Genomic DNA, 27,301 nt, shown 5'->3' on the forward strand with positions numbered 1-27,301 from the left:
TATATAGGGTGTGGAGCAAATTTACCCAATGAATCTCGGGGCAGAACAGTCATTTCACCAATACAAATTTAACACATTTGATAGATTTAGGCCCAATTCATATGCAATTTTTGTCTGCATGCTCAAATCTTTATAGTTTTTGCACACAAAATGTTTTTGCAGACTGCTGCACATTAAGCCAACCTCTTTAACCTCACCCTCTCACTCAAAAAACAACTTCCTTATCAAAAGCATGCACACAGCTCAGCCACTGACCGCTCTGAACAATCTGAACGACAAAGCAACTTGAATTAGGAGAGGAGACATATAGTAAGGATATCATTTCCTGTTTAGTTTCTCACACTGTGCATACCTTTGATAAGGGTATAATTTTCCTGAGTGAGAGGGTGTGGCTACATGTGGAGACTTATGGTGTAGCATTCTGCAAAACATTTTATTTTAATACAAGAACTATAAAGATTTGAGCATGTAAAAATACAACTTATTAATGAGGTTAAAAATCAAATGCATTAAAGTTGTATTGGTGCCAGGATAAAGTGAATTTGGAATATCGATTACTATTTTTTTGTCAGCAATACACAAACCTTAAAACAAAAATAACTGACCTGGAGAAATATCAAATAAATTAGAAAGGCAATATCTAGCACACAATAGTAGGCAAGAACACCTAAAAATATAAGTTATAAAAGCTAACAATATATTTGTAATGGGCTACCAAGGATTGCATCGAAAGAAAAAAAAGTGTCAAAAGGATATAGTTAGGGGGGGCGGAGCCTAGCAGCCGCGCTGACCGGTCGCACATCGCGTGTGCTCCGAGCCAAACAGCCAAAAACAAAGGAAAATAAACTAAAATAATACCTTCCCTGAAGCCTCAGGGACAGGGGACTGCCACGGCGGTAACACCCTACGGATCAAGCGACCGAGATCGGCAGCACCTCCTCTGGGATTGACCAGAGGCCCACAAGAGGCAAGCACCCCTGCCGGTGAGGGATATCACAGCAAACACAGTCAGTGGAGCACACCCTGAGAAGAGACGCTGCTTCACCAACACAACCAAAATGGCGGATGCCACGTGTAAGTCCGAGTTCAACTCCTTGCAGCTCTCTCTGGCTGAACGGCTAGACGCCCTGTTCGCGGACTTCTGGGCCAGGCTCTCATACAACAAGGGCACAAAGGAGGAAGACCCACCTGCAATACCCACACAAGACAACCTGCAGTCTCCAACCAGAGCCCTAACTTGAAACGCATAGCGGGTAGTAGGAAGGGGACGGCCCGACGGAAACTAAAACACCGACACACTAGACCAGTGAACCGCTGTCCCCCCTTCAAGCAGCAGCCCAGCACTGGACTAACCCCCCCCATACCTCCCTCCCCTGTGGGAGACAACCAACCAACACAAAGACGACATACCAGGGGACCCCGGGCTTTTAAAGCACATAGCAAGGAACAGGCGCTCAGGAAAGCGGTGAGAACAGGGAATGGCGCTGAAACCAGAAGCCTGGGCCGGAGAGGCAGCGTACAGGGGACCTGGTACGCCAGACACTCCCTAAGCAGGCATCGTTGCTTGGCGGGAATAGGCTGAGCACCATCCCAGCAGTGAGATCTGGACTCTAAACTCCTTCCAGAACCTAGACCTGCTTGGACTGGACATTTTCCGCAAAGGTTACCCATACTCAATGCTTGCCCTAGGCGACAATCAGGGGATTACCCCAGATCTTACCTACGTTCTGATTCTACTGCATACTTTTACCATGCTACAATGTTTGCATGTATTACAAGCAGCATTTGGCTTTAAGCACTGTACAATGTATAGCCCGAGACAATATCGAGGGTTGAAAGCATAGATGTGTAATATTTAACCTGTTTGACTCTAACCCAGTTATCTAAGCATGTTTTACAATCTACAATATCTCTAAATACAGGCCTATAAACTTGCATGCATAGAATAGAAACTCCCTCTAATAATCTCCTTTAGACGTGTCCTGCATAGCCTGCACTTCATATCACTGTCTCACGTTCATGTACTTAGCACGTTACTGAGTTTTAGCTGTTTCGCGACATGTTTAACATGGCACACAATATGACGCCACCTTCACTCATCCTACAACAACGAGACATACACATAACATATAGTGCCTAGGACGTGACACTAGCAAGACTTAGGGCAAATATCACAATGTCAGACACCTAAGCATGTACAAGTCTACAATCTTCTTATTCTATTTTCAAGTCAGATTGCATACCAGTTTGTTAACTCTTCTACGCTCCAAGTTGCCTGTTCACTGACATATCCACTACTTCGCCTGGAACCAAGCTTGCATGTTATATAAAAATTGTGCAGTTGTAACTTATGTATATCCCAGAACCGCCGGTACCTGCTGTCGTGGCAGTAACGGCATGTTTGTAATTTCTATGCACACCAAAATAAAGAATTAAAAAAAAAAAAAAAAGAAGGAATTACAGGTAAACAAGAGCAGAATAATATAGTAATTATAAAAAATAATAATAAAAAAAAAGGATATAGTTACAGAGGGGGTCATTCGACAGTATTGAAAAATAGCAAGACTTTTGCAGAGAAAAATAAATTACCTTGGGTCCTTAACAGAGAAGGTTGTAATGCCAAGCAACTCCCCAAGTTCATCAGTGCCACAGTGGACAATATGCTGCTGTTGCTTGTCGTAGAGCTGTTTCACCATTATATACTGTCCCAGGTAATGCATAACCTAAAAGAAAGAGCAGTGTTCTTGAGAGACTAATCTAGTACCTGTTAAACGTGATTTAACCAATGCTAGAATAACCCTATTGAGGGCTATAAAGGAGGCATTTAAACGTTTGACCTCATAATACTGTTCAACAATGTAAAAATGGCATGTCTGTGCTGCATTTGTATTATATAAAACCTTTATTCATGCTATTTACAAATATTAGTTAGTTGTAGGTGGCTATAACGTTGAGCACCAGTTTAGACTACTAGAGCCCACAGCTGTGAATCAGTAAAAAAAAAAACAAAAAAACACATTAATCTGCATAATGCAGAGGTCAAACTAATATTCATGACACCAATTGCAAACCCTACTTTGAAAACTAAATACAAGCATTTTAGTAAATGTTCCTATAACTGCATTTAAAAGGGACACTATAGGCACCAGAATAACTACAGCTTAATGTTGTTATGGTGTCTAGTGCCTGTCCCTGTAGGCTTTTTAATGTAAGCACTGTGCCTTTTCAGAGACTTTAGTTGGGCTTTTGTAAGCACAAGGATGTAAAAAAAAAAAAAAAACCACATAACAGGAAAAAGAAAATTTCGAAAAATATAAAAAAACAATACAAAAATGAATAAATAAATTAAAATAACCATTCCCCAGGGCAAAAAACTGCATCACCAACTCCATGTTATAATACACATTGTGTTATGGAAATCATTCTCTGTAAGAAGGTACATGAAGATTTATATAGTGGCTATAAAAGACACCTACAAATGAACCACAGAAAGTGAATCAGACTCAGCAAGGGGTTTGACAGCTCTAAATGTTTTATTGCCTTTATTCCTCCCCCGCACCAATTGCTGCTAAATAAGTTATTTAAATGCATAAGTGTTTCAAATAAGTCAAAGAGATCCGCGGACGGGACTGACATATTGGTAATGAAATCGCAGTGCATTTAATTCCTCTCTGACAGAGTTGCTCTAAAATGCATTGGGTTTTTTTTTTTTACTTGCTTATTTCTTTATTTTTTTTTTTTTCTTTTAAATCTTCTACCAACTTTTACATTACTCCATGGCCAGACAAACCCAAGATAAATCAAAAAGATTAGCTGTGCGATCAATAAATCTACTTGTGTTTAAATGCTTCCTTAGAGCTATGAAATCAGGACATTTGAAGGGCTTGAATGACCCTCTGGAGGTTAAAAGTTTTTAAACACACATTGATTTAGGGGAGCAAACAAGGTCACAGATCAGTAACAAACCCAGCTACAGCAACATAATTAAAACAGATTTACTTGGAGCAAAGTGTACCCACTATCAGCAATGTAGTAGAATACTCCTGCAAGAAAACAAAATACAATCTTTCTTACCTTGACCCTGGTGGAGTAAGTGAGAGATGGGAGAAAAGGCTTTAATGGTTACTGCAGGGGAGAGCTGTAATAGACACCCACCTGGGGGATGCGGGGGGCGGAGCCGGCTGCAGACCAGAGCAGACCGGTCTTTAAGAGCTCCGTGCCAACAAGTTAAATAACAGATTTAACGGCGGAATCGGGGCACCTACCTCCTCCTTACATTAAATACCGATCGGTGAGGTGATGAAGGGCAGAAAACAAAACAAAACAAAACAAGGCCAGACAAAGCCTCTAACAGCAGCGACATCTGCGAATTACTGCGGAACTCGCAGAAGGCCGCTTGGAAGAAAATGGCGCTGGGGAGGAGGGTTTCACCGACTCCTCAGACGCCTACTCAGACCTGAGACCATGTGCCTCGGTGACACTGCCCAAAGTGCACAAGACCCAACCACCATCTGGGGACGCAGTCACTGCGGACGGAGAAAGAAGTTTGCAGAAATCCGGCAGGGCATACTTTAAAGAGGCTACTGAGAGGGCCACCACTAGGTTTACCCTCCTAGAGGCCTCTGCGAGCTCACGAGACACCAGTATAACCACACTGGAGCATAGAGTCTTAGATCTCCACAAACAACTTTGTATAGCCGAGAAGGTAGAGACCACAGAGGAAAACATAATTTGAAGGTCAGAGGGGTGCCTGATGCCATGGGACAGGCTGATCTCCCACATTACATACGTCGCTTACTAGAGACACTGCTACAACCAAAACAAGCAAAAGCTGTGAAAATAGACGGAATGTTCCACCTGCCCAAGTCAGGAAAATGCACCCCCAACCGCGACAGCAGACCTCATTGTGCGATTCCAATCCCTCCAGGACAAGGCCACCCTGCTAACAGCGGCCAGAGGGCGAACCCCTCTACCATTCGAGGACTCTCACAACTCATTGTTTCCTAATCTCAAGAGGAGTCGAAAGTCACTCCAAACAAGCCTACAACACCTGCGCTCCAAAAATATCCCCTAGCGCTGGGGAGTGCCACGTCTCATCACCTTTACCTTCCAAGGGTCTACCTACCGGGCGAAGAGCTCACAGGAACTGGACTGGAGAACACTGCCGCTAGGTCCCGGTTGGACCCCTCCACAGCAACGGAGTTTATACCAAGATTGTCCTGACGCACGCTACCAACAGGTGATACAGCCTCAGGGACACACTCTGATCGGATGCTTGCACATCCTTCAGGATGCCACACATTCCGCCACTCTTGATTTGTGAATATACACACCACGTTACTAATGTTATTTTGCTTTCTGGTTAAAGGACCACTCTAGGCACCCAGACCACTTCAGCTTAATGAAGTGGTCTGGGTGCCAGGTCCAGCTAGGGTTAACCCATGTTTTTTTACAAACATAGCAGTTTCAGAGAAACTGCTATGTTTATAAATGGGTTAATCTAGCCCTCAAATCCTCTAGTGGCTGTCTCACTGACAGCCGCTAGAGGCGCTTGCGTGATTCTCACTGTGAAAATCACAGTGAGAGCACGCAAGCGTCCATAGGAAAACATTGATAATGCTTTCCTATGAGACGGGCTGAAGGCGCGCACAGCTCTTGCCGCGCGTGCGCATTCAGCCGAATGGGAGGAGAATCGGAGGAGAAGAGCTCCCCGCCCGGCGCTGGAATAAAGGTAAGTTTTACCCCCTTTCCTCTCCCCAGAGCCCGGCGGGAGGGGGTCCCCTCAGGGCACTTTAGTGCCAGGAAAACGAGTATGTTTTCCTGGCACTATAGTGGTCCTTTAATACTTTTCTTTTAATTCCTAATCTTGCAAAATATGCATACCTATTGAGTCATTGAGGGTAGACACGCCCCCCCCCTCCCTAATAGACCGGCATTTCTCACGGTCACCTGTTAATGTAATCTCCCCCCTAACCAAAAAGCAATGTCTGACCTACCAGCAGTAGCTCTGTAGTGGTTACGGTGCCAGGAGCCCAGGCACCACTCCACTATAAGGAGTGCCAACGCCTTATAAGGGGTCAAACGGTTTAAAATGTGCTATCCGCAGCTGCTCTTTTCTAATTCCAACGTCAGAGAACTGGATGTTCCTATCCTGACTGAGCACTGCAGTGTAAGGTTTAGCTACTTGTCCAAGTGTCAGCATGAGCTTTTGTATTCAATAGGAAGAAGTGGAGGGTTGGAGCGTTGCACAGTGGATCCAAGGTAAGAAGCTAAACTGTTCAAAAGCAATTTGACGACTTACGGTGGGGGACATAACCACTACAACTGTTTGAGTGTTCCCTTGAGTACAGAAATTTGCTGAACATTATAACAAGTTTCCCTTAAGTGCAAATCACAGACCAGTGTTTCCACATATGACCTAATTTTTCGTTCCTTAAATATATATTCCAAGCAACATAAAAACACTTCAGCTCGGGGACGGGGCCGAACCGCCGAGCTGGACGGTCGCACGCGAGTTTAGCTCCTGCTACACATCCACAATTATATAACCAAAACATGGCAAAAGACCCAATAATAAACCGCCAGCACGGGTGTTCAAAGCCACGGAGACACCGGATCCAGGGAGAGGCTGGCTATTGGAGCTACAGTCCCCTGGAAGCGAGGCCCTCGACGATCGAGTGGGGGCCTAGGCCAGCGGTGAGAGGGACGGACGGCCGCTGCCCCTCTATCCTGCCTAATGGTTCCCGAAATGGAAGCGGAGACCCGGGTGGCCTCGGCCCTGTTCCCCCCCCTATGGACCGGTGGGGGTGATCCCGGTCCTCACCCAAAGGTTACGCATCCAGGGCCCAAAGATGGTGCCACCCCGCCTGAGCGCCCCACCTAAGATGGCGGATTCCATGTGTGCCCAGACCAGCGGAGGTGACTACTCCATAAGGGAGATCAGACCAACCAACCAGGCCTCCAAAAACGAATACAGGGGGCAGAAAGAACACAGGCCTAGCATGCCAAGCACCGCAGCCCCGCGAGCAACCTCCTACCCGCCCTCCCCACGAAAATATACCTCGGACAAGCAACGGCGGAGGCATACCCGGATCCATGATGGCTGCTGCACTGGCGCATACCGAACACCACTCACCCATGTCAGCCTTACTACCAAACTAGGTACTCCCGCGACGGGGCTGACCACATACCCGCCCTACACGCTGGGGAGACAGCCGATGGGTCACCTACCAGAAGCATGAAGAATGAAGACACCCCTGGAGCGGCACTACCCAACCACCGACAGACACCGGCACTTGGTCACACCTTCATAGTAGAACGGGCATCGGTTAAGCGCAGACCTGCGACCACAAACAAGGCCTCAGGAACATAATTCAACCTAAGAACTCTGAACCAGCCAGGGTGATATACCTCTGCTATACTACTACTCGTAGACTCTAATTTCTTTGCCTTACTCTATCTTCTAAAAATGTGCAAAGTATATTCATACCCTCTCTATGTATTGCAAATGTTGAAACCTATTCCTGCAAGTTAACAACATGTAACCAGCACTTAAACGTAAAAAATGTCAAGCAAATTAATGTAACGCAATATATGTCTAAACTCCAGCGCAACTAGTTTTGTTATTTACATATGCAACCTAGCATGTTTAACTATTAAACACCATGCTTAACTGTTAATCAACATGCTTGACTATTAATCAACATGCTTGACTCTTGATCACAAATGTTTACTAAACTTGATATAAATATAAAAATGTGCAAACGCTCATGCCACTACCTAACTCTTGTGAACCTCTGAAACACGCTGTTGTGGCGAATGTGATAACCTGTAAACACCTGCACAATAAAAATAAAGAATTTTAAAAAAACAAAAAGAAAAAAAACTTCAGCTCACCCTGGTAGCCACCAATTGTAAGGAGTCAATGTGTGAAATAAAGAGAAAAAAAAATAAAAATTGTGCTCTACCTTTAACATATAAAAAACAAGTTTGTGTGCAGGACCACTCCCTTGATAAAGAGCAGAGGCCAGGCTCTGTACAAGTCAATAAGTTAGCATATGGGTGCCCACATAGGACTGGCAATATCTATTGGCTTCCACACTGTTAAACAAAGATAGGGAAAACTACAGTATAGACACATTAAAAGCAGTAAAGTCTTAAAAATAAAATCACAACAAACAGCTCCTCTCCTCAGTCCAACATGTTTCCAAAACAAATACTAGGTATGTCTTGGCTTAAACAAATCCAATAAAAGGAACACTGCATACATATGAAACACTACAGCTTGTTGGAGGCTGTCATTTGTTTCAGTTTGTAAAAGTACTGAATTCAACAGAAGCACATCCCTAGCTTTTAGACAAGCAGGTTTTCTACTGCTTCGGTTAGTTATACTACAGCTCACTGAGAAGCATAAGAAAGCCGCAATCACATACATGCTCACAGCTTCAGCACAGAGGAAGAGAAGCCTCTGATTGGAGTATTCCCTGGCACAAACTTACTGTGTCAGGGAAAGAGGAAAGGGCTTGCAAACTCTGCAGCATTTAGGAGTTTTTTCATATAGCCCTAACAAAACCGATCTTTACAAAGCCAGAGATTCTGCCCACTCACTTATTTTGTATATAAAAAGATAAAGCAGCATATTTTTTCCTTTTTAAAACGGTGTAGAGTTGTGAATCTATTCATTATTGTAACAAGGTAAATACATTGTGTTTTTGATTAATTTAAATTTTTCTCTTTTGTTTTAGTTTTTACACTCACTGTTTGGATGTGTGTTTACAGTGGTTGCATTTTTTTTTGGTTTATATGGTAGAAGGAAGCTCCATATCCATTTACGCTTGTATAGTACACCGTTGTATGTTATGGAATAACTCTCCCCGGTCATAATGACAGTTCTGGCACCAACTCTGCATGGTATCAGGGCAAAGACACATCTTCTCCAAAGGATGCTGATGTTTTGTCTTTATTGAAAACTAGATGAGAGACTTGCTTAAAATTCAACCAACACAGGCTACTGTCCTTTCATTCACTGTGCTTCTGAAATGGACATCAAATGTCTGTTACCTTAAAGTATTTATTGAGTAGGGAGTTTAGATAGTTCTTCCTCATTATAAAGGTTAACATTGTCACACCGAGAATTATTACTTTTCAAAACAATATGCCAGGAATAGTTACTGGTAGAGAAATGTTTGCCAGGAGTCACTGGCCAGACTGTAATGTATGTAAAATGGTTGAAAATTTCAGCTACAGTGACACTTTCAAACAATAAAACAAGAGTGAATAGGATGGGATGGGTGGTGATGCCCAGAACATGGTCCTTGAGCCCTCAGCACAGTGAGAGCAGGTCTAACAATGTAATTGCACTGTGCTGGTTGGAGACAGTTACCTGGTGTCCCCAGATGAGAACCAACCCAAGATGGTGGGACAGTGCTCTGAAATAAGGACGGTCAACCAATTTAAGGCAGTTCAGTATAATAGTAAAGATAAAAAAAAAAAGAAAAAGAAAAAAAAAAAAAGGTACAAATTAAGGGATACAGAATGGGGGTGGTGGAGCCTAACCTTGACAGGGAGCGGACGCTAATTCACATAGCTCCGTACTAATCTCCCTCTTAAACTGTTTTTTGTGGCTACATTATGCATCCTGGAGCCAAACGCTTGACTCTACACCCAAGAACCAGACAGCAACGACATATGCCGTTTCTACACGCTCCCAAGTCGAGTCGGCAGAAACGTAGATCTGGGGCCTACCATCCCCCTTTGGACCTCGATTTGGCGACCGTGCTCAACGGCTTGATTCCTACAGGAGACCCGGGGTCGAGGTCTGCACCTAGCAGATCTCGGAGGCCCCCCCTTCAGACTGATATGGGTAGTAAGAACCAGCGTCCCACACCTGACTTACCTTCATGATCGAGGGATATCGGGGCCCAACTTCAATGGCAACCTCAGCCCAAAATGGCGATGCCTGACAGCCATGCGGGCGCAGAGGCCCAGCCGGAAAACTCTGTCTGACTATACACGGCGGATGCCGAGATCGGAGCAAACAAAATCGGACCCCCAAGGAGGGTCAGACCCGGACACCAAGCAGGATTTCCACAACCTAGTAGCTGAAATCAAAACTCTCCTGGCTGCGGATGTGGCAATTATTAAAGCAGATATGCAAGCAATAACCGACAGAGTGAAGAACTTAAAAAGGGACTGTCCACAATACAGGACTCTGCACATCAAATGCAGGCTGCCCAAGTTGCCCTATCTATTCACTACATGGCGAAGGACGACAGATCCCATCAAAATCACCTCAATATACGGGGCATACCTGAAGCAGTCACAACAGAGGACCTTCCACACTATGTGCAGCACCTCAGTGCTGCCACCAAACCAGGTAAAGAGGTTCTCGCTGGATGCGACCTACCGCCTGCCAGGGGTCTGGTGGGGTTAGCACGGCTCGGGATGTTATTGTCCGCTGCTCATTGGCTCACAATAAGAGAGCCATGGTGATGGCCCTGAGGCTCCCATCTTACATTCTACCAGGATCTCAACCGGTCCACCCTGCAGTGGCGACTGTCACTTCACACTGAAAGCTGCTGGACTGGACTACAGATGGCTGTCACCAAGGTACCTCGTAACGCACAATGGGATAGCACAAAAAATAATTTCATCTCTAGCCAGAGGGCCGGCCCTCCTGCAGGACTTGGGCCTACCCGTGTCTACCTCTGACCCTGGCGGACTGCAGAACAGCCATGTACGGGACCTAGCTCACACTGTCCCCCACCACCAACCCCGATACCAGGGACCTGAGTTCCACAGAGACTGTAATGCCTCAATGCGGTTTGAAGTTTTTTATTATTGTTTTGCTTTGATATTATGTTTTTTGTTCTGCACTCGTCCACCTCTGCTTAGCTGAATACATAGCATCTCCTCCTAAGAGGACATGCAGTACCTGGTTTCTTAACCACTGGAGCCCTGTTACTTTGACCAACATAGTGGATGTTTGGTTCCTTAATAGGGGGGTCCCCCCCGCTCCATGAATAGAAGCATTTATAACATTGCCCACATAGGTATGTGCGTGGGTCAAATATAGATAGTACATCTAGCAAACCTAAAAAGTGAAGGATGACAAAATCAGATCTTAAACAGTTTAAACACACATTCTAAGCACCATAACCACTACACCATGACGTATAGCTTATGGTGCTAGGAGAGCCCTGAGACTTCCATTATAAAACAAACTGTTTCTGAAAGCTTTGACTTACCCGAGAGCCGCTCCCTGTTTCCACTACAAATGCCAGAGACTTGCAAGCTCCTAAGTATAAGCTTCGGTTACCTCTCCCGAGTTATGTCTGTAGTGCAGAACTTAGCTAATTTGTTGTGCGCAATCAGCAAATGAGCTTGCCCTGATTAGCTCAGAAGAACTGAGGTTCCTGCTTAGGCGTTAGCAGTGCATGCAGTGAGCGGCACCTGGCAGAGCCCAGGTAAGAAGTCAAACCCTTTTTAAAACTGCAGTGTTTATGGCGCTTGAAATGTTCCCTTAATAGATTAATCAGACATGTATAAAATAAAAGTAGGTGCCAGCCCAGCTCTTTTCTAAAGTAACAGCAAAATAGGTTCACATAATGCAACTGAAACCCACATTGTAAGTTTAATTATTGATTTAAAAGGGCTCTCACCTGCTTTAAGGTAAATGTTTCCCCCTTTGCCCCTGCTGTATGCAGAATCTTCAGTAGTGCTGGCTGGGGTCGTACCTGGGGGCAGAGAAAGTTATTAAAAAAAAAAAAATCATCATGTTAGTCTTCTATTCCTTACTCCTAATCTGTTATTGTTCAGTCTATTTATCCTAAAATAAGGCCTAGTAGGGATTACTTTCCATTGTGTATTTTCCTCTGCTTGACAAAACATGATAAAATACAGAGCTACTTTTGACAAATGCTGTCACTTCCCCCAGCTGTTACTAGCGAATAAGGCATTGCTCCTGGCGAGACAATATTCATGGAGGCTCCCACAGTCTCCTCCATAGACTTCAGTACTATACCCTCACACATGCGCAAGAGTACAGCACTGACGTCAGCTCCTGGCAGATAAAGCACCACGAGCAGAAGAGAGCCAGCAGGAAGTGGATGGCAGGGCCCACGAGGGACAGGTTCTAAATTAAGTAAAACCCACTTTCCAATGCTCCCAGCTGGTCACCATTTGGGCTCTTTCTAAATTAGTCAAGTACCCAAGAAGGTGAATAAGCCGCTTTCACAGTGAAGTCCCCAATCAAGATCACATCCTGTTTTTAATTTCAGTTCTGTTACAGGGAACATATGTAAAAGCAACTATTAAAAGTTTAAATTTTCAGACCAATAGTGAATATGTCAAAGTTCGTAATACTATTACTGGATAGCTTACATACCGGATTCCCTTCACTGCCCAATATACTTTGAAGGGAGGCATCCTTCCCAGACAGGTGCTGTGAGGAGGTAGATGTTGACATTTTGATGGCAGTGATTAAGAATGATGAGTTGGCACCTATATATAAAAACAAAAAAAAAAATTCAAAGATTTGATGAGAGGCAAGGCTTGCAGAACAAATATAGTTGAAAGAATTCACATAATATTGCAAACTATGGAGTATTAAAGGAACACTAGTCACCTAAACCAGGGCTCGACAAATCCCAGGTGCCAAGTCAACCAGGAAATTTGTCCTGGCACCTGGGATTTGTGAGCCTGTTTAGCCCCCGAGGTGACCAGCTGCTTGAGAGCAGAAGCGTGCAGTCGGATCACGGAGGACTGAGGGAGACAGCCTGCCGACTGAGGGAGACGTAAGGGAGGGAGACCGGCTCATGGAGAGCTGTGAGAGGGAGTCAGGCGGCTGACAGAGGGAGTTGGGGCGGCCGGCTCATTTATTGCTGACCAGCCCATGAAGAGCAGAGGGAGGCTGATGGACGACAATGCCGCGGTGAGGGAGCTGTAATCTACCTGCTCTGCTCCATCATGCGGCATGTAGTGGTGCCGGGTTATGGCGTCACTCCAGCCCCCAGCTCACTAAACAGTGCGCAAGAGGGAGATGACAGCAGCCCCACTGGACCCCAGGTATGTTTGTCTGCCTCTGTCAGTGTGTGCTTAAATAAAAAATAAAATAAAAAACATTAGAAATACTAAATTACCTAATTTGGGGAATAAATGGCTTAATTGCAACATTTTGTAACGAATTTGATTCCTTTTTAAATAAACCTGTCAATTGGGAATTGTGGAGAATCAAAAATTGGTTGTGGAAAATACCTACTTTGGTGTAAAAGTTGCAAACCCCATGGCATTGCCCGGTTAGTATGAAAATAACCCCCCAATTGAAGCAGGTGTTGATGTTAATGGTGGGGTAGGACACATTAATGGCTAATTTGGGATATTAACTAAAAACATTTTTACGGGAAGCATGAAGTTCTTGAGACTGACCAATAAAGCCGGATAGTTAAACGAACTTCTAGATAAGGGGTCCTCAAACTCCAGCCCCCCAGATGTTGCTGAACTACAACTCCCATGATTCTCTGGCTATGTAATTCAAAGAATCATGGGAGTTGTAGTTCAGCAACATCTGGGGGGCTGGAGTTTGAGGACCCCTGGTGTAGATCCTTTGTAACATTCTGGGCCCTGTACCAGCATGTCACATGCTCTGCGGTGGGTGTACACACTGTATATATACCCCCACCATGGTAACATTAATGGAGCCGGTATCCCAAGCCTCACCCTATACGCCTTTTCCTGTTTCCCGCATGCTGGTCCGACTCCCCACTGGAGGCCTCGCTTCTCTCGCTCAATAACTAAACGCAAAGCAGCGCCATATCCCAGGGAAACTCTACTTCCGGTCCCCGCAACATGGCGGCGCACTGTGCTTTAACATCATTGGACAGCGTTGGAGTAACAGACAGGAACTTCCGGCAGGCGGCCATTTCAATGGCAAATAGGCGGCATTGGCTTCCATAGAGAACGGAATGCGGCGGCGCTCTATAGCGACTGTCGAAAACTCTATGGTATAGTGGAGTGCTTGGTGTTCTGAATAACTAGAGTTCTAAACTCGCTGTGAGAGTGGAGTTCTAGAATGTCGGGTTTAGCCATTTTCTTCTGGATTTTGACAGACTCCCGTTCTCATCAATTTACAGGGCTAATCACTAAAGCGAGAAGCTCAAGTGAATTTTACATTTAAAGCAGAAATATCCAAAGTGGAATCATAGTTGACTTTTAGACATTGTTTCCAATTCGGCTACTTCTGTCCTTTAATTTGAAATTCACTTTGAATACTCACTTTAGTGAATAACCCTGTTAGAGCTTGGTAAATAAACCCGAACGAAATGTAAACTTAAAAAACAAAATAAGTGAGAACTATATTAAATCCCATCTAAATTCAGCCTTGGAGTATGTTGAAAGGAACACAAAGCTGTATACCTAACACCGAGGTGTTCCTCTGTGCTGCACTCAAAGGGTTAAATAACCCTTTTGGTAATAGGTAGGGATGGATTGAATTGCATTTTCCAAAATTCATGTCATCTATATACTAGCATGGTCACCATGTCCAGACCTTTTTTTCATGGACACTCATTTCACCATGTTACAGGGATTCATATGCTGCAGGCAGGAAATCAATCACTGCTTGATCCCAAGCGCATTCTATTTCATATTTGAAGGCTGTACTTTTCTAGTGCCCAACAGCATAAGTATGACAAGTGATTGCTTTCAGGAAATATGTTAGAGCCAACAGTCCTTGGCATAACTGCAGATAAAACATGCATGGATGTCTCGTTTTTAGCCATGGGCAGCATGTTTGGATACTGCTATTACCATCAGTGCCCGCATTCCATGTTTGGCACCAAGCAGGGAATGTCTCAGGAAGAGATTTTAAAAAAAAACCTCAGGTCCCTGATTTACTTATTAAATCTGCCATTCTAGTGAGCTTGATGCATATCAATGCACAGCTATACAGAACTCCAGTCAGTCATGTTCCAACACAAGGGAAAATGTGTGCTACAGCTAGAGGGCGTTGAACATTCATTTCATTTTGCGTTGGTTGATGTTGAGTGTATAACGAGCCCGGATAGCTCAGTCGGTAGAGCATCAGACTTTTAATCTGAGGGTCCAGGGTTCAAGTCCCTGTTCGGGCGTCTCGTTATTTTTTGGTATAATTTATACAGAAAATATTTTTTATCGGGGCTGGCTGCTCAAAAGGTAGATTGCCATAGTTTATAATTGACAAAGCATCATGGAAGTTATGTCACTAAAATACATAAATATCAACATTTTGGAAATAACCAGAACTCATAGTGTAAAATCAAAGCTGAAAGACAAAAAATACACCATGAGTGGGTCGCCCGAACAGGGACTTGAACCCTGGACCCTCAGATTAAAAGTCTGATGCTCTACCGACTGAGCTATCCGGGCACTCAATGATAACCTACTTCCAACACCAGGGGTAGTAAATGTGGAATCTGCCATAGAAATTGAGTAAAATAATGGTGTCTGTAATGAACACTGGTATTTCAGGTACCCATTCGCTCGCTTCCTCCCGAACTCCGAGATATTTTGTTATTATAGCTCGCAGTTCGGATGTCGATTCGTACATTCTCCAGAGTAAAATACAGCATACAAATAAATCCAACGGGTATTCAGACACATACCCAAACATCAGCCTAGACTAGATGAAGGGTACAACAGGAATTTTATTAAAGACACGGAGGCTCCTATTATGCTTCTCTTTCTTTAATTCTCCCTCAGCAGCGAAGAGAGATATATGCAAAAGAGATAAAAAAGAACAAATAACATAAGCATATTGACAGTGCTATCCTGGGTATCCACCCCCTTAGTATATAAGGTGTAGCACTTCCTGTTTCTTCCTCTTTCTTCGCTGCTCCCTCAGGAGATAAGTACACCTTTTATCTATAATGTGCTCTGGTGGGATTTTTCTGTTATTGTGCTGTATATAACCCGGTTTTTTACTTATATTGGGATAGACTTTAACGTTTATTCCCCTTTTTTCCCACTAGTTTACTCCATTATCTGTTTTTTACTGTGCCTTTACTATATCTCTTGTGTGACCGTGTTGCTCTCCCTTCCACCTTTGGGCTTATCTGTTTTTCGCTCCCTCCCGCCCCCCCCCCTCCGGTTGGGGCTCCCCCCCCGGTCACTCCATACTGGTTTCGCCAACGGGACTCCACTGTCTCCCCCACGGCGCTTCCCGGCACTATTTTCAGCACCGGCGGCCGGACCTACTTTCGGCCGCGCGGCGATTTCACTTTACTTTCGTTTTCGCCGCTCGCGAGCAGCGCGCATGCGCGGTAGCTCGCGGCGGCCATTTTATTGGTTTCTGGTCGCCGGTTATGGCGGCGGCCATCTTATGATCCGTTTATCGTGCTTTGGTTCGTTCTTGCACGCTGATTTCGATCCTCTCATCTCTCCAGGCGGGTACAGTGTCTTCCTAACCTTTTATTCTTTGGAGCTACCCTCCATCTCCCTGTACCTTCCCATCTTGTACCTGGGTTAATCAATCCTAGTACTCTAGTTCACCTTTTAGCTTCATTTGTTATTTTCTCACTTGCATTCATCCTGCTACCATGCAATCTGGGGATAAACTCCCTGGCAAACTTAGCCCCTCTATGGCCAATGCTATCCCTGACCCCATAGTTGACCCTGGGGTCATGGGCTCGGAAGAATTTCAATGCCTCCTGGACACCACCATGTCCAACTCTATTTCTAAGGCCATATCATCAGCCATGGGAGCTATGTCCTCTACCATCTCAGACTCCATCGCACAAGCGCTCAGGCAGGTCCAGCCCCACACTACCCCTGCCTTGACTCATACCCCCCCTGAGGGGACCTTGTCAGGACGCAAGGCTTCAGGCAAACGCAAGCACTCACAAGACCCCCCCCATGCAGGTTGACCCTGCTCTGACTGACACGCCTCAGGCTGTCCATGATGGCGCGCAACAACCGCGCAATAGAGCTTCTGGGCGAGCTACGGCTACCAGAGACTGGAAACGGGCAAGAGCCCAAGATATACTGTCTGATTCAGACGAGGAGGGGGAAGAGGGGTCAGACGTCCCGTACTCTGATCCGTACGAGGACGAGCTCTCAGAGGGCGAAGGCCTGCAGGGTAAACAATTCCCCTTGGCGCCAACACGTACCTCGGCGCACTCAGAGGCGCCCGGGGCAGAGCCTACAGGCGACCCTAAAGAGGTTCCGCTATTTGACCCTGACAACTTGAGACACCCACGCTCTGCTGAGTGGGAACCACCCGTACACATCGCCCAATACCTGGCCCTCAGGGTACGCAAGTCCCTCTCTCAGGAGGGCCGTAATAAGTTGAGAGCGGAATGCCCCCGACCCATTATACCTGATGCTGTGGCAAAAACCCCAGAAGTGGACCCCCAATTAGTCCAGTTTCTAGCCAAAACCGGCTGGAAACCTAGAAGGGGATTGGACTATTCCCTCCGTAATTGTCAGGACAAGTTCCTAGACACCCTGGGTCCCGTCACTAAACTGTATGAACTGCTGGAAGCAGCTCAGTCGGGTGAGGCACCATTAGACTTTGAGGTGGCATTTGGCTGGCTCCAACGCCTGGTCTGCATGATTGGCAACGCCAATACTGCCATGTCAACGGAGCGCAGGAAGGCTATCCTGATGAAAATTGAGCCCAAACTGGCGAGCATGGCCTCCACTGAGCCAGGGGCAGCGGCTAAGGGTCTATTATTCGGCGAATCATTCGTCAAAGACCTAGGCTCCTATGTCAAAACCTTCACGGCTCTGGATAAAGCCCAATCATCCATAAAAAGGGTCTTCCACCAAAAGGTTTTCGGTGGGGCCGGTAGAGGTAGGAGCCGTCTACCCGGCCGCAATCCCCGAGGTTTCTCCAGACCGGGCAGAGGCTCCTTCAACACACAGAGGCAAAGCCAGGAACGTTCATATACCATTCTTCCCCTCTCGAGGAAGAGCTTGGAATGCCCGCGGCGGCAGAGGTACAACCCCAGGAAAACGCCCTTATGGTGAGTACGATTTTTCCCCATTTTTCCCATATAAATGTGGGGGGCAGGTTGGCTTTGTTCACACAGACTTGGGCCACAATCACATCCGACAGCTGGGTGTTACAGACTGTAGAGGGTTACCACCTAGAACTGACGGGTCTTCCCTTTCAGGAATCCCCTCCACGGGTACCACACATGCCACAGTCACACCGCGACCTCATCTCCGCAGAGATAGAGGTCCTTCACAACAAAAATGCCATAGAGGAAATCCCTCTAGATACCCCAGGTTTTGTAAGCAACCTGTTTTTAGTACCAAAGAAAGGCGGGGGTGTCCACCCGGTTATCAACCTAAGACCCCTCAATGCCTTTATCCGATACCATCATTTCAAATGGAGGGCATTCACTGCCTCCGAGACCTCCTTCTCCCAGGAGACTGGATGGTGAAACTCGATCTGCAAGATGCGTATCTCACGATCCCGATAACTCCTACACACAGGAACCTATTACAATTCCAATGGGACACAAGGAAGTGGCGCTTCCGCTGCCTTCCCTTTGGTCTATCCTCCGCCCCCTGGTGCTTTACGAAAGTATTGAAACCAGTGGTTACATTCCTCAGATTACACGGAATTCGTCTCATCATCTACCTAGACGATATCCTCATACTGTCAGAAACGAGATCCCTTCTACTATCACATCTGTCGTGGACTCTGCACCTCCTACAGAACCTAGGCTTCCTAGTGAATTGGGAGAAATCGGTACTACAACCATCTCAGCAGATGGAATTCCTGGGATTCCGAGTCGATTCGGTACAACAAATTCTATGTCTCCCTGCGGACAAGATGTCCAGCATCAAGAAGGAGATCAGGAAGATAAGACACCGTCCAAATATCTCCCTGAGACAACTAGCCCGAGTAATCGGATTACTAGCGGCCTCCATACAGGCGATCTTCCCGGGACCACTCCACTATCGGGCGTTACAACGCCTGAAAGCTTCTTGCCTACGGAACGGGCAGTCGTACGAGTCCAACATCACTCTAGACGAGGAATCCAAGGAGGAGTTGGACTGGTGGTTGACCCACATGGAAGCATGGAACGGACGAGCGATCTTCGGTTCCACTCCGGATATAATAATAGAGTCGGATGCGAGCTTACATGGCTGGGGCGCGCGCTGCGGCTCCATCTCCACAGGAGGCAGATGGTCAGTAGACGAATCGTTCCTCCACATAAACTCACTGGAACTACTGGCAGCCTCATTTGCCATACGCAGCCTCACTCCCAGGAGCGCCTCTTGCTCAATCCTCCTCAAGTTGGACAATATCTCGGCGGTCAGGTACATAAACCATCTGGGAGGTACCAAATCACGCATCCTGGCGGTTTTAGCTCGAGACTTCTGGCATTACTGCTTACAAAACAATGTGTCGGTGACCGCGGAGCACATACCAGGCCTAGACAATTACGCCGCGGACTGGAACTCCAGATACCTGAGGGATCTGGGGGATTGGAGACTCCAACCGAAGGTCTTTTCCAAGATCGCACGGCTATGGGGTCCATTGAGTGTGGATCTCTTTGCATCCAGACTGAACACACAACTTCCTCAATTTTTCAGCTGGCGACCGGATCCGGAAGCCTTGGCAACAGATGCCTTTCTTCAAGACTGGACCGGGGGACGAGCATACGCCTTTCCCCCGTTCAACCTGATTGCTCGGACTCTGGCGTACATTCGACGGTTCAAAGCAACAGTAGTTTTGATAACACCATGCTGGAGATCTCAACCCTGGTTCCCTCACCTTCTGGAAATGGCAATCGATTTCCCACATCTACTGCCGGATCACACGTCCCTGTTAACCAATCCGGATGGGGAGAACCACGACCTGATAGAACGGGGAATACTCCGTCTCATGGCATGGCTCCTTTCAGGGGACCCTGGGAAATCAGGGAAGTTTCGAGAACAACTACCCAACTTTTGGCGAACGCATGGGCACCAGGAACTCGGCGCACATATGCTGCGGCATGGAGAGTTTGGTCCGATTGGTGCCTGGAAAAAATCAGTGGATCCCATATCAGCTCCTGTGAAGACAGTACTAGACTTTCTCACTCATTTATTTGAATCGGGCAAGGCGTTCCGTACAGTCAACATCTACAGATCGGCTATCTCGGCTGGTCACAATAATGTAGACGGAAGTCCTCTCGGACAGAACCCCCTGATCTGTCGCCTGCTCAAAGGCATACGTTTTGCACGGCCTCCAAAATCCAGATACGGGTCCTTTTGGGATGTCAACATTGTGTTCAAATTCTTAGAAGAGTGGCCCGACAACTCGGCACTATCACTTAAACATTTATCCGCTAAATTGCTCATGATTTTATGCTTACTATCCTGTAAACGAGTATCAGATGTACGAGCCTTAGACTGGCAAGCCCGCACATTCACTCCGGAGGGGGTGTCATTTGATATTTCACGAAGAACTAAATCAGCGACTAAGCATGTTTTCTATCCACGCCTCCCGAACCAACAAAAGCTGTGCCCAGTACTGTGCTTGAAAGAATACGAATCCCGTACTTCTTCCCTCCGACCACCAAACGAAGGCCCATTGTTTATTTCTCTGAAAAAAACGCACCTCCCGGTATCTACACCTACGCTTGCCCGTTGGGCCAAGTGGTTATTAGCTTCAGCAGGGATAGACGTAACAGTTTTCTCGGCCCACTCGGTGAGAGGCGCTATGGCTTCTAAAGCATCGACGATAGGATGTCGATTAGAGGATATCCTGAAGGCCGCAGACTGGTCTACGGAATCCACATTCCGGAATTTCTACTTTAAACCAATCCAACATTTTTCGGAAAGAGTTATTGCTCAGCTTTGAAAGAGCATAATAGGAGCCTCCGTGTCTTTAATAAAATTCCTAGATTTTACTATTAACATGACGTAAAGTCATGATTTTATTAAAGACACGGAGGCGAGTATTATTCCCTTCCCGCCCTCCCTGGGTGGAGGGATTGGATTTAGCAAGGATATCGACCTCAAGCGGATGTAACCGTAAGTTCAAACTGCCTTTTGCAGGTTTTCCTACATCCTTCAGGTAAGTGGCTCTACGTGCTACTGTGGACATAATCTGATAGATATTTATGTTTGACGACATGACTATAATGCTGTACACATTACAGGGAGTGCAGAATTATTAGGCAAGTTGTATTTTTGAGGATTAATTTTATTATTGAACAACAACCATGTTCTCAATGAACCCCAAAAACTCATTAATATCAAAGCTGAATATTTTTGGAAGTAGTTTTTAGTTTGTTTTTAGTTATAGCTATTTTAGGGGGATATCTGTGTGTGCAGGTGACTATTACTGTGCATAATTATTAGGCAACTTAACAAAAAACAAATATATACCCATTTCAATTATTTATTTTTACCAGTGAAACCAATATAACATCTCAACATTCACAAATATACATTTCTGACATTCAAAAACATAACAAAAACAAATCAGTGACCAATATAGCCACCTTTCTTTGCAAGGACACTCAAAAGCCTGCCATCCATGGATTCTGTCAGTGTTTTGATCTGTTCACCATCAACATTGCGTGCAGCAGCAACCACAGCCTGCCAGACACTGTTCAGAGAGGTGTACTGTTTTCCCTCCTTGTAAATCTCACATTTGATGATGGACCACAGGTTCTCAATGGGGTTCAGATCAGGTGAACAAGGAGGCCATGTCATTAGATTTTCTTCTTTTATACCCTTTCTTGCCAGCCACGCTGTGGAGTACTTGGACGCGTGTGATGGAGCATTGTCCTGCATGAAAATCATGTTTTTCTTGAAGGATGCAGACTTCTTCCTGTACCACTGCTTGAAGAAGGTGTCTTCCAGAAACTGGGAGTTGAGCTTGACTCCATCCTCAACCCGAAAAGGCCCCACAAGCTCATCTTTGATGATACCAGCCCAAACCAGTACTCCACTTCCACCTTGCTGGCGTCTGAGTCGGACTGGAGCTCTCTGCCCTTTACCAATCCATCCATCTGGCCCATCAAGACTCACTCTCATTTCATCAGTCCATAAAACCTTAGAAAAATCAGTCTTGAGATATTTCTTGGCCCAGTCTTGACGTTTCAGCTTGTGTGTCTTGTTCAGTGGTGGTCGTCTTTCAGCCTTTCTTACCTTGGCCATGTCTCTGAGTATTGCACACCTTGTGCTTTCGTGCACTCCAGTGATGTTGCAGCTCTGAAATATGGCCAAACTGGTGGCAAGTGGCATCTTGGCAGCTGCACGCTTGACTTTTCTCAGTTCATGGGCAGTTATTTTGCGCCTTGGTTTCTCCACACGCTTCTTGCGACCCTGTTGACTATTTTGAATGAAACGCTTGATTGTTCGATGATCACGCTTCAGAAGCTTTGCAATTTTAAGAGTGCTGCATCCCTCTGCAAGATATCTCACTATTTTTGACTTTTCTGAGCCTGTCAAGTCCTTCTTTTGACCCATTTTGCCAAAGGAAAGGAAGTTGCCTAATAATTATGCACACCTGATATAGGGTGTTGATGTCATTAGACCACACCCCTTCTCATTACAGAGATGCACATCACCTAATATGCTTAATTGGTAGTAGGCTTTCGAGCCTATACAGCTTGGAGTAAGACAACATGCATAAAGAGGATGATGTGGTCAAAATACTCATTTGCCTAATAATTCTGCACACAGTGTAGTTATAACTGTTGTGGGGGTATATGATACAACCAGTCATCAACCGAATATTACCATATTTTCTCCTTTCATTTTAGCCTGAATTATACTGTCATGGTGTTGAAGTACCGTTACTAAGTTCTACAGTCCATCATCAAAGAATGGAATTTTGACTACCGCCCACTGTTCCTGTTCGGGCCAAGTTTATCGTTCAGTTATGGATCTGGTCTTCGGATCGCAGAAGAAAGAGGAAGAAACAGGAAGTGCTACACCTTATATACTAAGGGGGTGGATACCCAGGATAGCACTGTCAATATGCTTATGTTATTTGTTCTTTTTTATCTCTTTTGCATATATCTCTCTTCGCTGCTGAGGGAGAATTAAAGAAAGAGAAGCATAATACTCGCCTCCGTGTCTTTAATAAAATCATGACTTTACGTCATGTTAATAGTAAAATCTAGGAATTTTTTTATGCAGGCCAAATGGCCAGCTTTTATGCAAGTCAAGGGTACATTATACACGCCCCCAGGAAACTCCCACAACACGCCCCTTAAATTACTGAATCACAATGACTCGAGATAAAATATAAAATATAAAAAGTACATATTATTTTACATAAATATTATGGGGACCCACATAAATGTCAAGTTGTCCAAATAGCGATCCGATTCACGCTGCATCCTTTCGTGCGACAAGATGGCTGCCGTTTTCTCAGGCATGTGTTGTTCGGTTGCACAAACGATGGCCACACAGGGAGAGCGCTAATTCCTGCAGTTTTCTTGTCGCACCGAACCCAAAAATATAACAAACGAGAACCAAAATATGTAGTTTCTTCAAAGTGTCTTTGCAGACAGACTCATTTCACATAATGCTCGCCTTTCCTGGCTGATAATGACTAGTTTATGTATAGCTCAAAAAATAATGTTGTGGGGGCGGGGCCTGGCTGCTGACTGAACAGGACGCACGGTGAGGGAGCTCCTCAACCCTAAAGCCTATCTAAGCCTAAAAATGACAATCAACCCCAAAAATCTTACCCAGCAAGGACATACCATGACTCAGAAGCACGCTGGCCACGAATCTGTTTGAAAACTCGATGGCGAAATACGCCCGTGGTGAAGAGAACGCCCTGCAGTCTACCAATAGACACTGGGCGGGAGACGCAGCCGGTCTCCTGTCCACTACTCGACTTGCAAGCAGCCTGGGTCTCGCTTTCCCCCCCTCTGGGCAGGTGGGGGTCATCCCGGTCCCCGCTGGGCCACACGCTGGAGTCCTACCGGGTCGTTGTGAACTGCCCATACGACAAACTAAATGCCGTGCAGCGCCCAAGATGGCGGATGCGCCTATGATTCAAACAGCGGCGCAGCATCAGGCCGACGTCACTGACTCACTCGATCACTTCAAAGCGCGACTGGAAGCAACCTTTAAAAAATCTGGGCCAACCTAATGGAGAGGATAAAAAGGGCGCCCCCTGCAATGCCGCCACAAGTGAGCAAACAGACACTTGGCGAGAAGAGGCAAGAGGGATCCCCCAAAGGCAACCCGACCATACAAAAGGCAGGCCACACTACCTTAAGCCCTCCCGGGCCTAGAGCCACCTGGGGAATACCCCTGAAGCACAGACCACACATGCAGAGGGGAACAACACGCCAAAGCCAACGTGGTAAAGCCCCCTGCAACCTCCTGGCTGGGAAGAATTTGGACTCTAAGAGGACCCAAGTTCGTGGCAACATGGTGCAGGCTCTGGAACAGGCCTGGGTCATGAGGAGAACCTCGCTCTCGACAAACAGCATGGCTCAGCACAGTGGACATTGCTCGTACGTAAGGCAAATACCTAGCCAGGGTATCGGCTAACTTTATGACTCTGGGAGATGGCTGGAGGCCAAGTTAGGTCGACAGACAGGGACTCTGATGTAGGAACGTTGGCCTAGTGGCATAATGTACTTATTGTGTGTCTACTTATTACCTAGGCATACTATGCAATAGCAAAGCTTTGATCTCGAATGCTAAACATATATTATTGAGTTCTGTTCACTCGTGCATTGTATTTGTCATGTTAACAGAATAGCAGAAACTCCTTGATAAGCAACACTAATGTGTATAGATTTTATATATATATGAGCATAGCTAATCTAGCACCGTAAAGCGATGGTTATCGTACGACATAGGTTCATGTTTCTAGCCTGTTATAACTAATGAAACGCAATTACACTAATCGGATTGCCCATAGCAGGGTTATTGCACCATTCTAGCAACGCTATTGTGTATAAGTTTTGTATATATAAGCATAGCTAATCTAGCACCGTGAAGCGATGGATATTTTACGTCATATGTACATGTTTCTAGCATGTTACTACTAATGATATGCAATTACATTACTCGGATTGCTTATAGCATGGTTATAGCACCGTTCTAACTTACTTATACTTTCAATCTGTGTTTAAAGCCAAATGTTTAAGCCTGATTTAAAAATAAAAATGTGCCTGTCAAAAAATTAATGTTGTTTATTGAAGAGAAGACTAAGACATTCAAGTTATAGTTGTGAAACGTCCTTTTTCCCTCCCCCCAAAATCTCCCAAAGCATATCACCCCTGCCCATATTACAATATGAACTCTTTTTTTAAATTTATATGTTAATAAGATTATAGAGTTACTTTTTTATTGATTGAACCTTTCATTTGTTAATAACAGATTAATATAAGAGTTTATTTACTAAACCCAGTAAGCTGATTTGATCAGGACCCATAGAGGTATTTGAAAAACTAGTTCTCCAAGATTTGGACAAAATTAAACAAAAAAAAAATACAAAAAATCTAAATATAAAAGCCATAACTTGACATATCAAGAACAATTAGCACTTAAAGAGTTACAGAGAGATGCCAACATCATCATCAAACCAGCTGACAAAGGCGGTAGTCTAGTGGTACTCTCCAAAACTATGTATATTGATGAAGCACTCAGACAACTAAATGACTCTAAAGTATATAGTAAACTATCCTCAGACCCTACTCATACTATAAAAAACACTCTATCCCAATTTTTAACTAACGGCCTAGAATCGAACATACTCAATAAAAAAGAATTTGAATATCTTAACGTAACTCACCCCACAATTCCTGTTATCTATTTTCTACCCAAAATACATAAAGATGAAAAAATCCCCCAGGAAGACCATTTGTTTCTGCGATAAACTCCATATTGTCACTACAGTTTTTAGACTATTTTAATTGGCAACCCGATTATATTTTAGTCACCTGGGATGTGCAATCCCTATACACTATAATCCCGCATGATAAAGGTTGCGATGCAGTTTTTAAAAGACTAAAAGCAGATAACATTATCCCAGACAAGCAAATCAATTTCATTTTAGAGGGTATTAATTTAATCCTAACAAATAACTATTTTTGTTTTTTAAACTCTTTTTATATACAAAAGCAGGTCACAGCTATGGGAACTAGGTTTGCCCCCATTATGCTAATCTTTTTATGGATGACTGGGAGTCAGAGGCCATTTGGGGCGATCACCCCTGGAGGACGAGCCTGGTTACCTATTTTAGATATGTGCACAACCTGTTTTTTATTTGGAAAGGCCCTGAATTTTATCTTAAGTTATTTTTAAATCATCTAAACAACAACAATAATGGTATCATTTTATCCTCAGTATATAGCACAATAGGGGCGTGGTCTGACCGTCGATGAGACTGGACGTGTCTCACTAGAGCTCCGTCCTACAGGCGCCTTAAGCATACAAAAGCGGCCTTTTTTCGCCCACAAAACACCCCCAAAGACCTCGTAGCCATGGAGAAGAGACTCCCCAAAAAGCAGCCCAAGAGGAACACGGAGTCCGGAGGCTCGGTACTCGACCTCCTTACGGCGCAGCAGCATAGCCAGGCCGGGAGCCAAGATGGCGACAGAGGATCCCCACACGCGTCTCCTGGCGCCGACAAAGGGGCCTCTTCCATGGACCAAGAGGCAGTGCTCGCAAAACTAGCCGAAGTCAAGGCTTACCTTGCTGGTGAAATTGCGAAATCAACAGCGGTGCTACAAGCCGACATCTTGCTCTCCATTTTTCAGCCTCTCCTTCCGCACAACCCGGAGGAGCAATGGCACATGGAGAGAGTGCATAGGGCGATGAGAACGCAGCGAGCTGATATAAACAGCCCGAGGGATGTGGTCATCAACTTCCTCCATTTCCGCACAAAGGAGGCTCTGATGAAGAGGGGCCAGGAGGGACCGATCCGACATGATGAAGCTGTGCTCTTCCTTTACCAAGACCTAGCCCCTTCGACATTGCAGCGGCGGAGGGACTGGCGGCCTACAACAGCGGCGCTGAGGGGAGCAGGCCTCAAATATGCCTGGGGCTTTCCATTTAAATTAATGGTGTTCCGAGACGGGAGAGCACATATACTAACACCCGGTGGAGATCCGAAGCGTCTACTCCAGGGCCTTGGGATCCAGCCGCCTCCAGACCTACCGACAGTAGCGATGTACCCAGGAGAGCTTCCACACCTACGAGCAGATTGGCGCGAAGTCGGTCCACGAAGCCGCCGTTAAAGTTCCAGTGGTATCGTATTCTCTATTCTCCCTACGGGGCCTTGTCTTTGATGGGGGGTCCCGGTTTTGTGTTTGGGTGGGGGCCTTGTGTTAGACAT

The 27,301-nt window shown here is 45.4% G+C and overlaps 1 protein-coding gene and 2 non-coding genes across 3 annotated transcripts in view; 1 reads left to right on the top strand and 2 right to left on the bottom strand.

Annotated features, from left to right (window-relative positions):
- The window catches only part of MDM4 (MDM4 regulator of p53), a 38,859-nt gene extending 24,995 nt beyond the window's left edge, over nt 1–13,864 (bottom strand). Inside the window, exons 1-4 of the mRNA XM_063452278.1 lie at nt 13,717–13,864; nt 12,386–12,501; nt 11,661–11,735; nt 2,590–2,723 (exon numbers count right to left, since the gene is read on the bottom strand). Of these exons, the coding sequence (XP_063308348.1) occupies nt 2,590–2,723; nt 11,661–11,735; nt 12,386–12,466 (290 nt within the window). The 5' untranslated portion in view covers nt 12,467–12,501; nt 13,717–13,864. The remainder of the gene's footprint in view (nt 1–2,589; nt 2,724–11,660; nt 11,736–12,385; nt 12,502–13,716) is intronic.
- A 1,188-nt stretch (nt 13,865–15,052) lies between these two features.
- On the top strand, nt 15,053–15,125 carry TRNAK-UUU (transfer RNA lysine (anticodon UUU)). The gene has a single exon. It is a non-coding gene; the product is annotated as a tRNA-Lys (tRNA).
- Nucleotides 15,126–15,329: 204 nt separating this feature from the next.
- TRNAK-UUU (transfer RNA lysine (anticodon UUU)) lies at nt 15,330–15,402 on the bottom strand. Its single transcript has one exon. It is a non-coding gene; the product is annotated as a tRNA-Lys (tRNA).
- Between the last annotated feature and the right edge of the window lie 11,899 nt (nt 15,403–27,301).

Source organism: Pelobates fuscus, chromosome 1, assembly GCF_036172605.1.
Source record: "Pelobates fuscus isolate aPelFus1 chromosome 1, aPelFus1.pri, whole genome shotgun sequence".
Taxonomy (NCBI): Eukaryota; Metazoa; Chordata; class Amphibia; order Anura; family Pelobatidae; genus Pelobates; species Pelobates fuscus.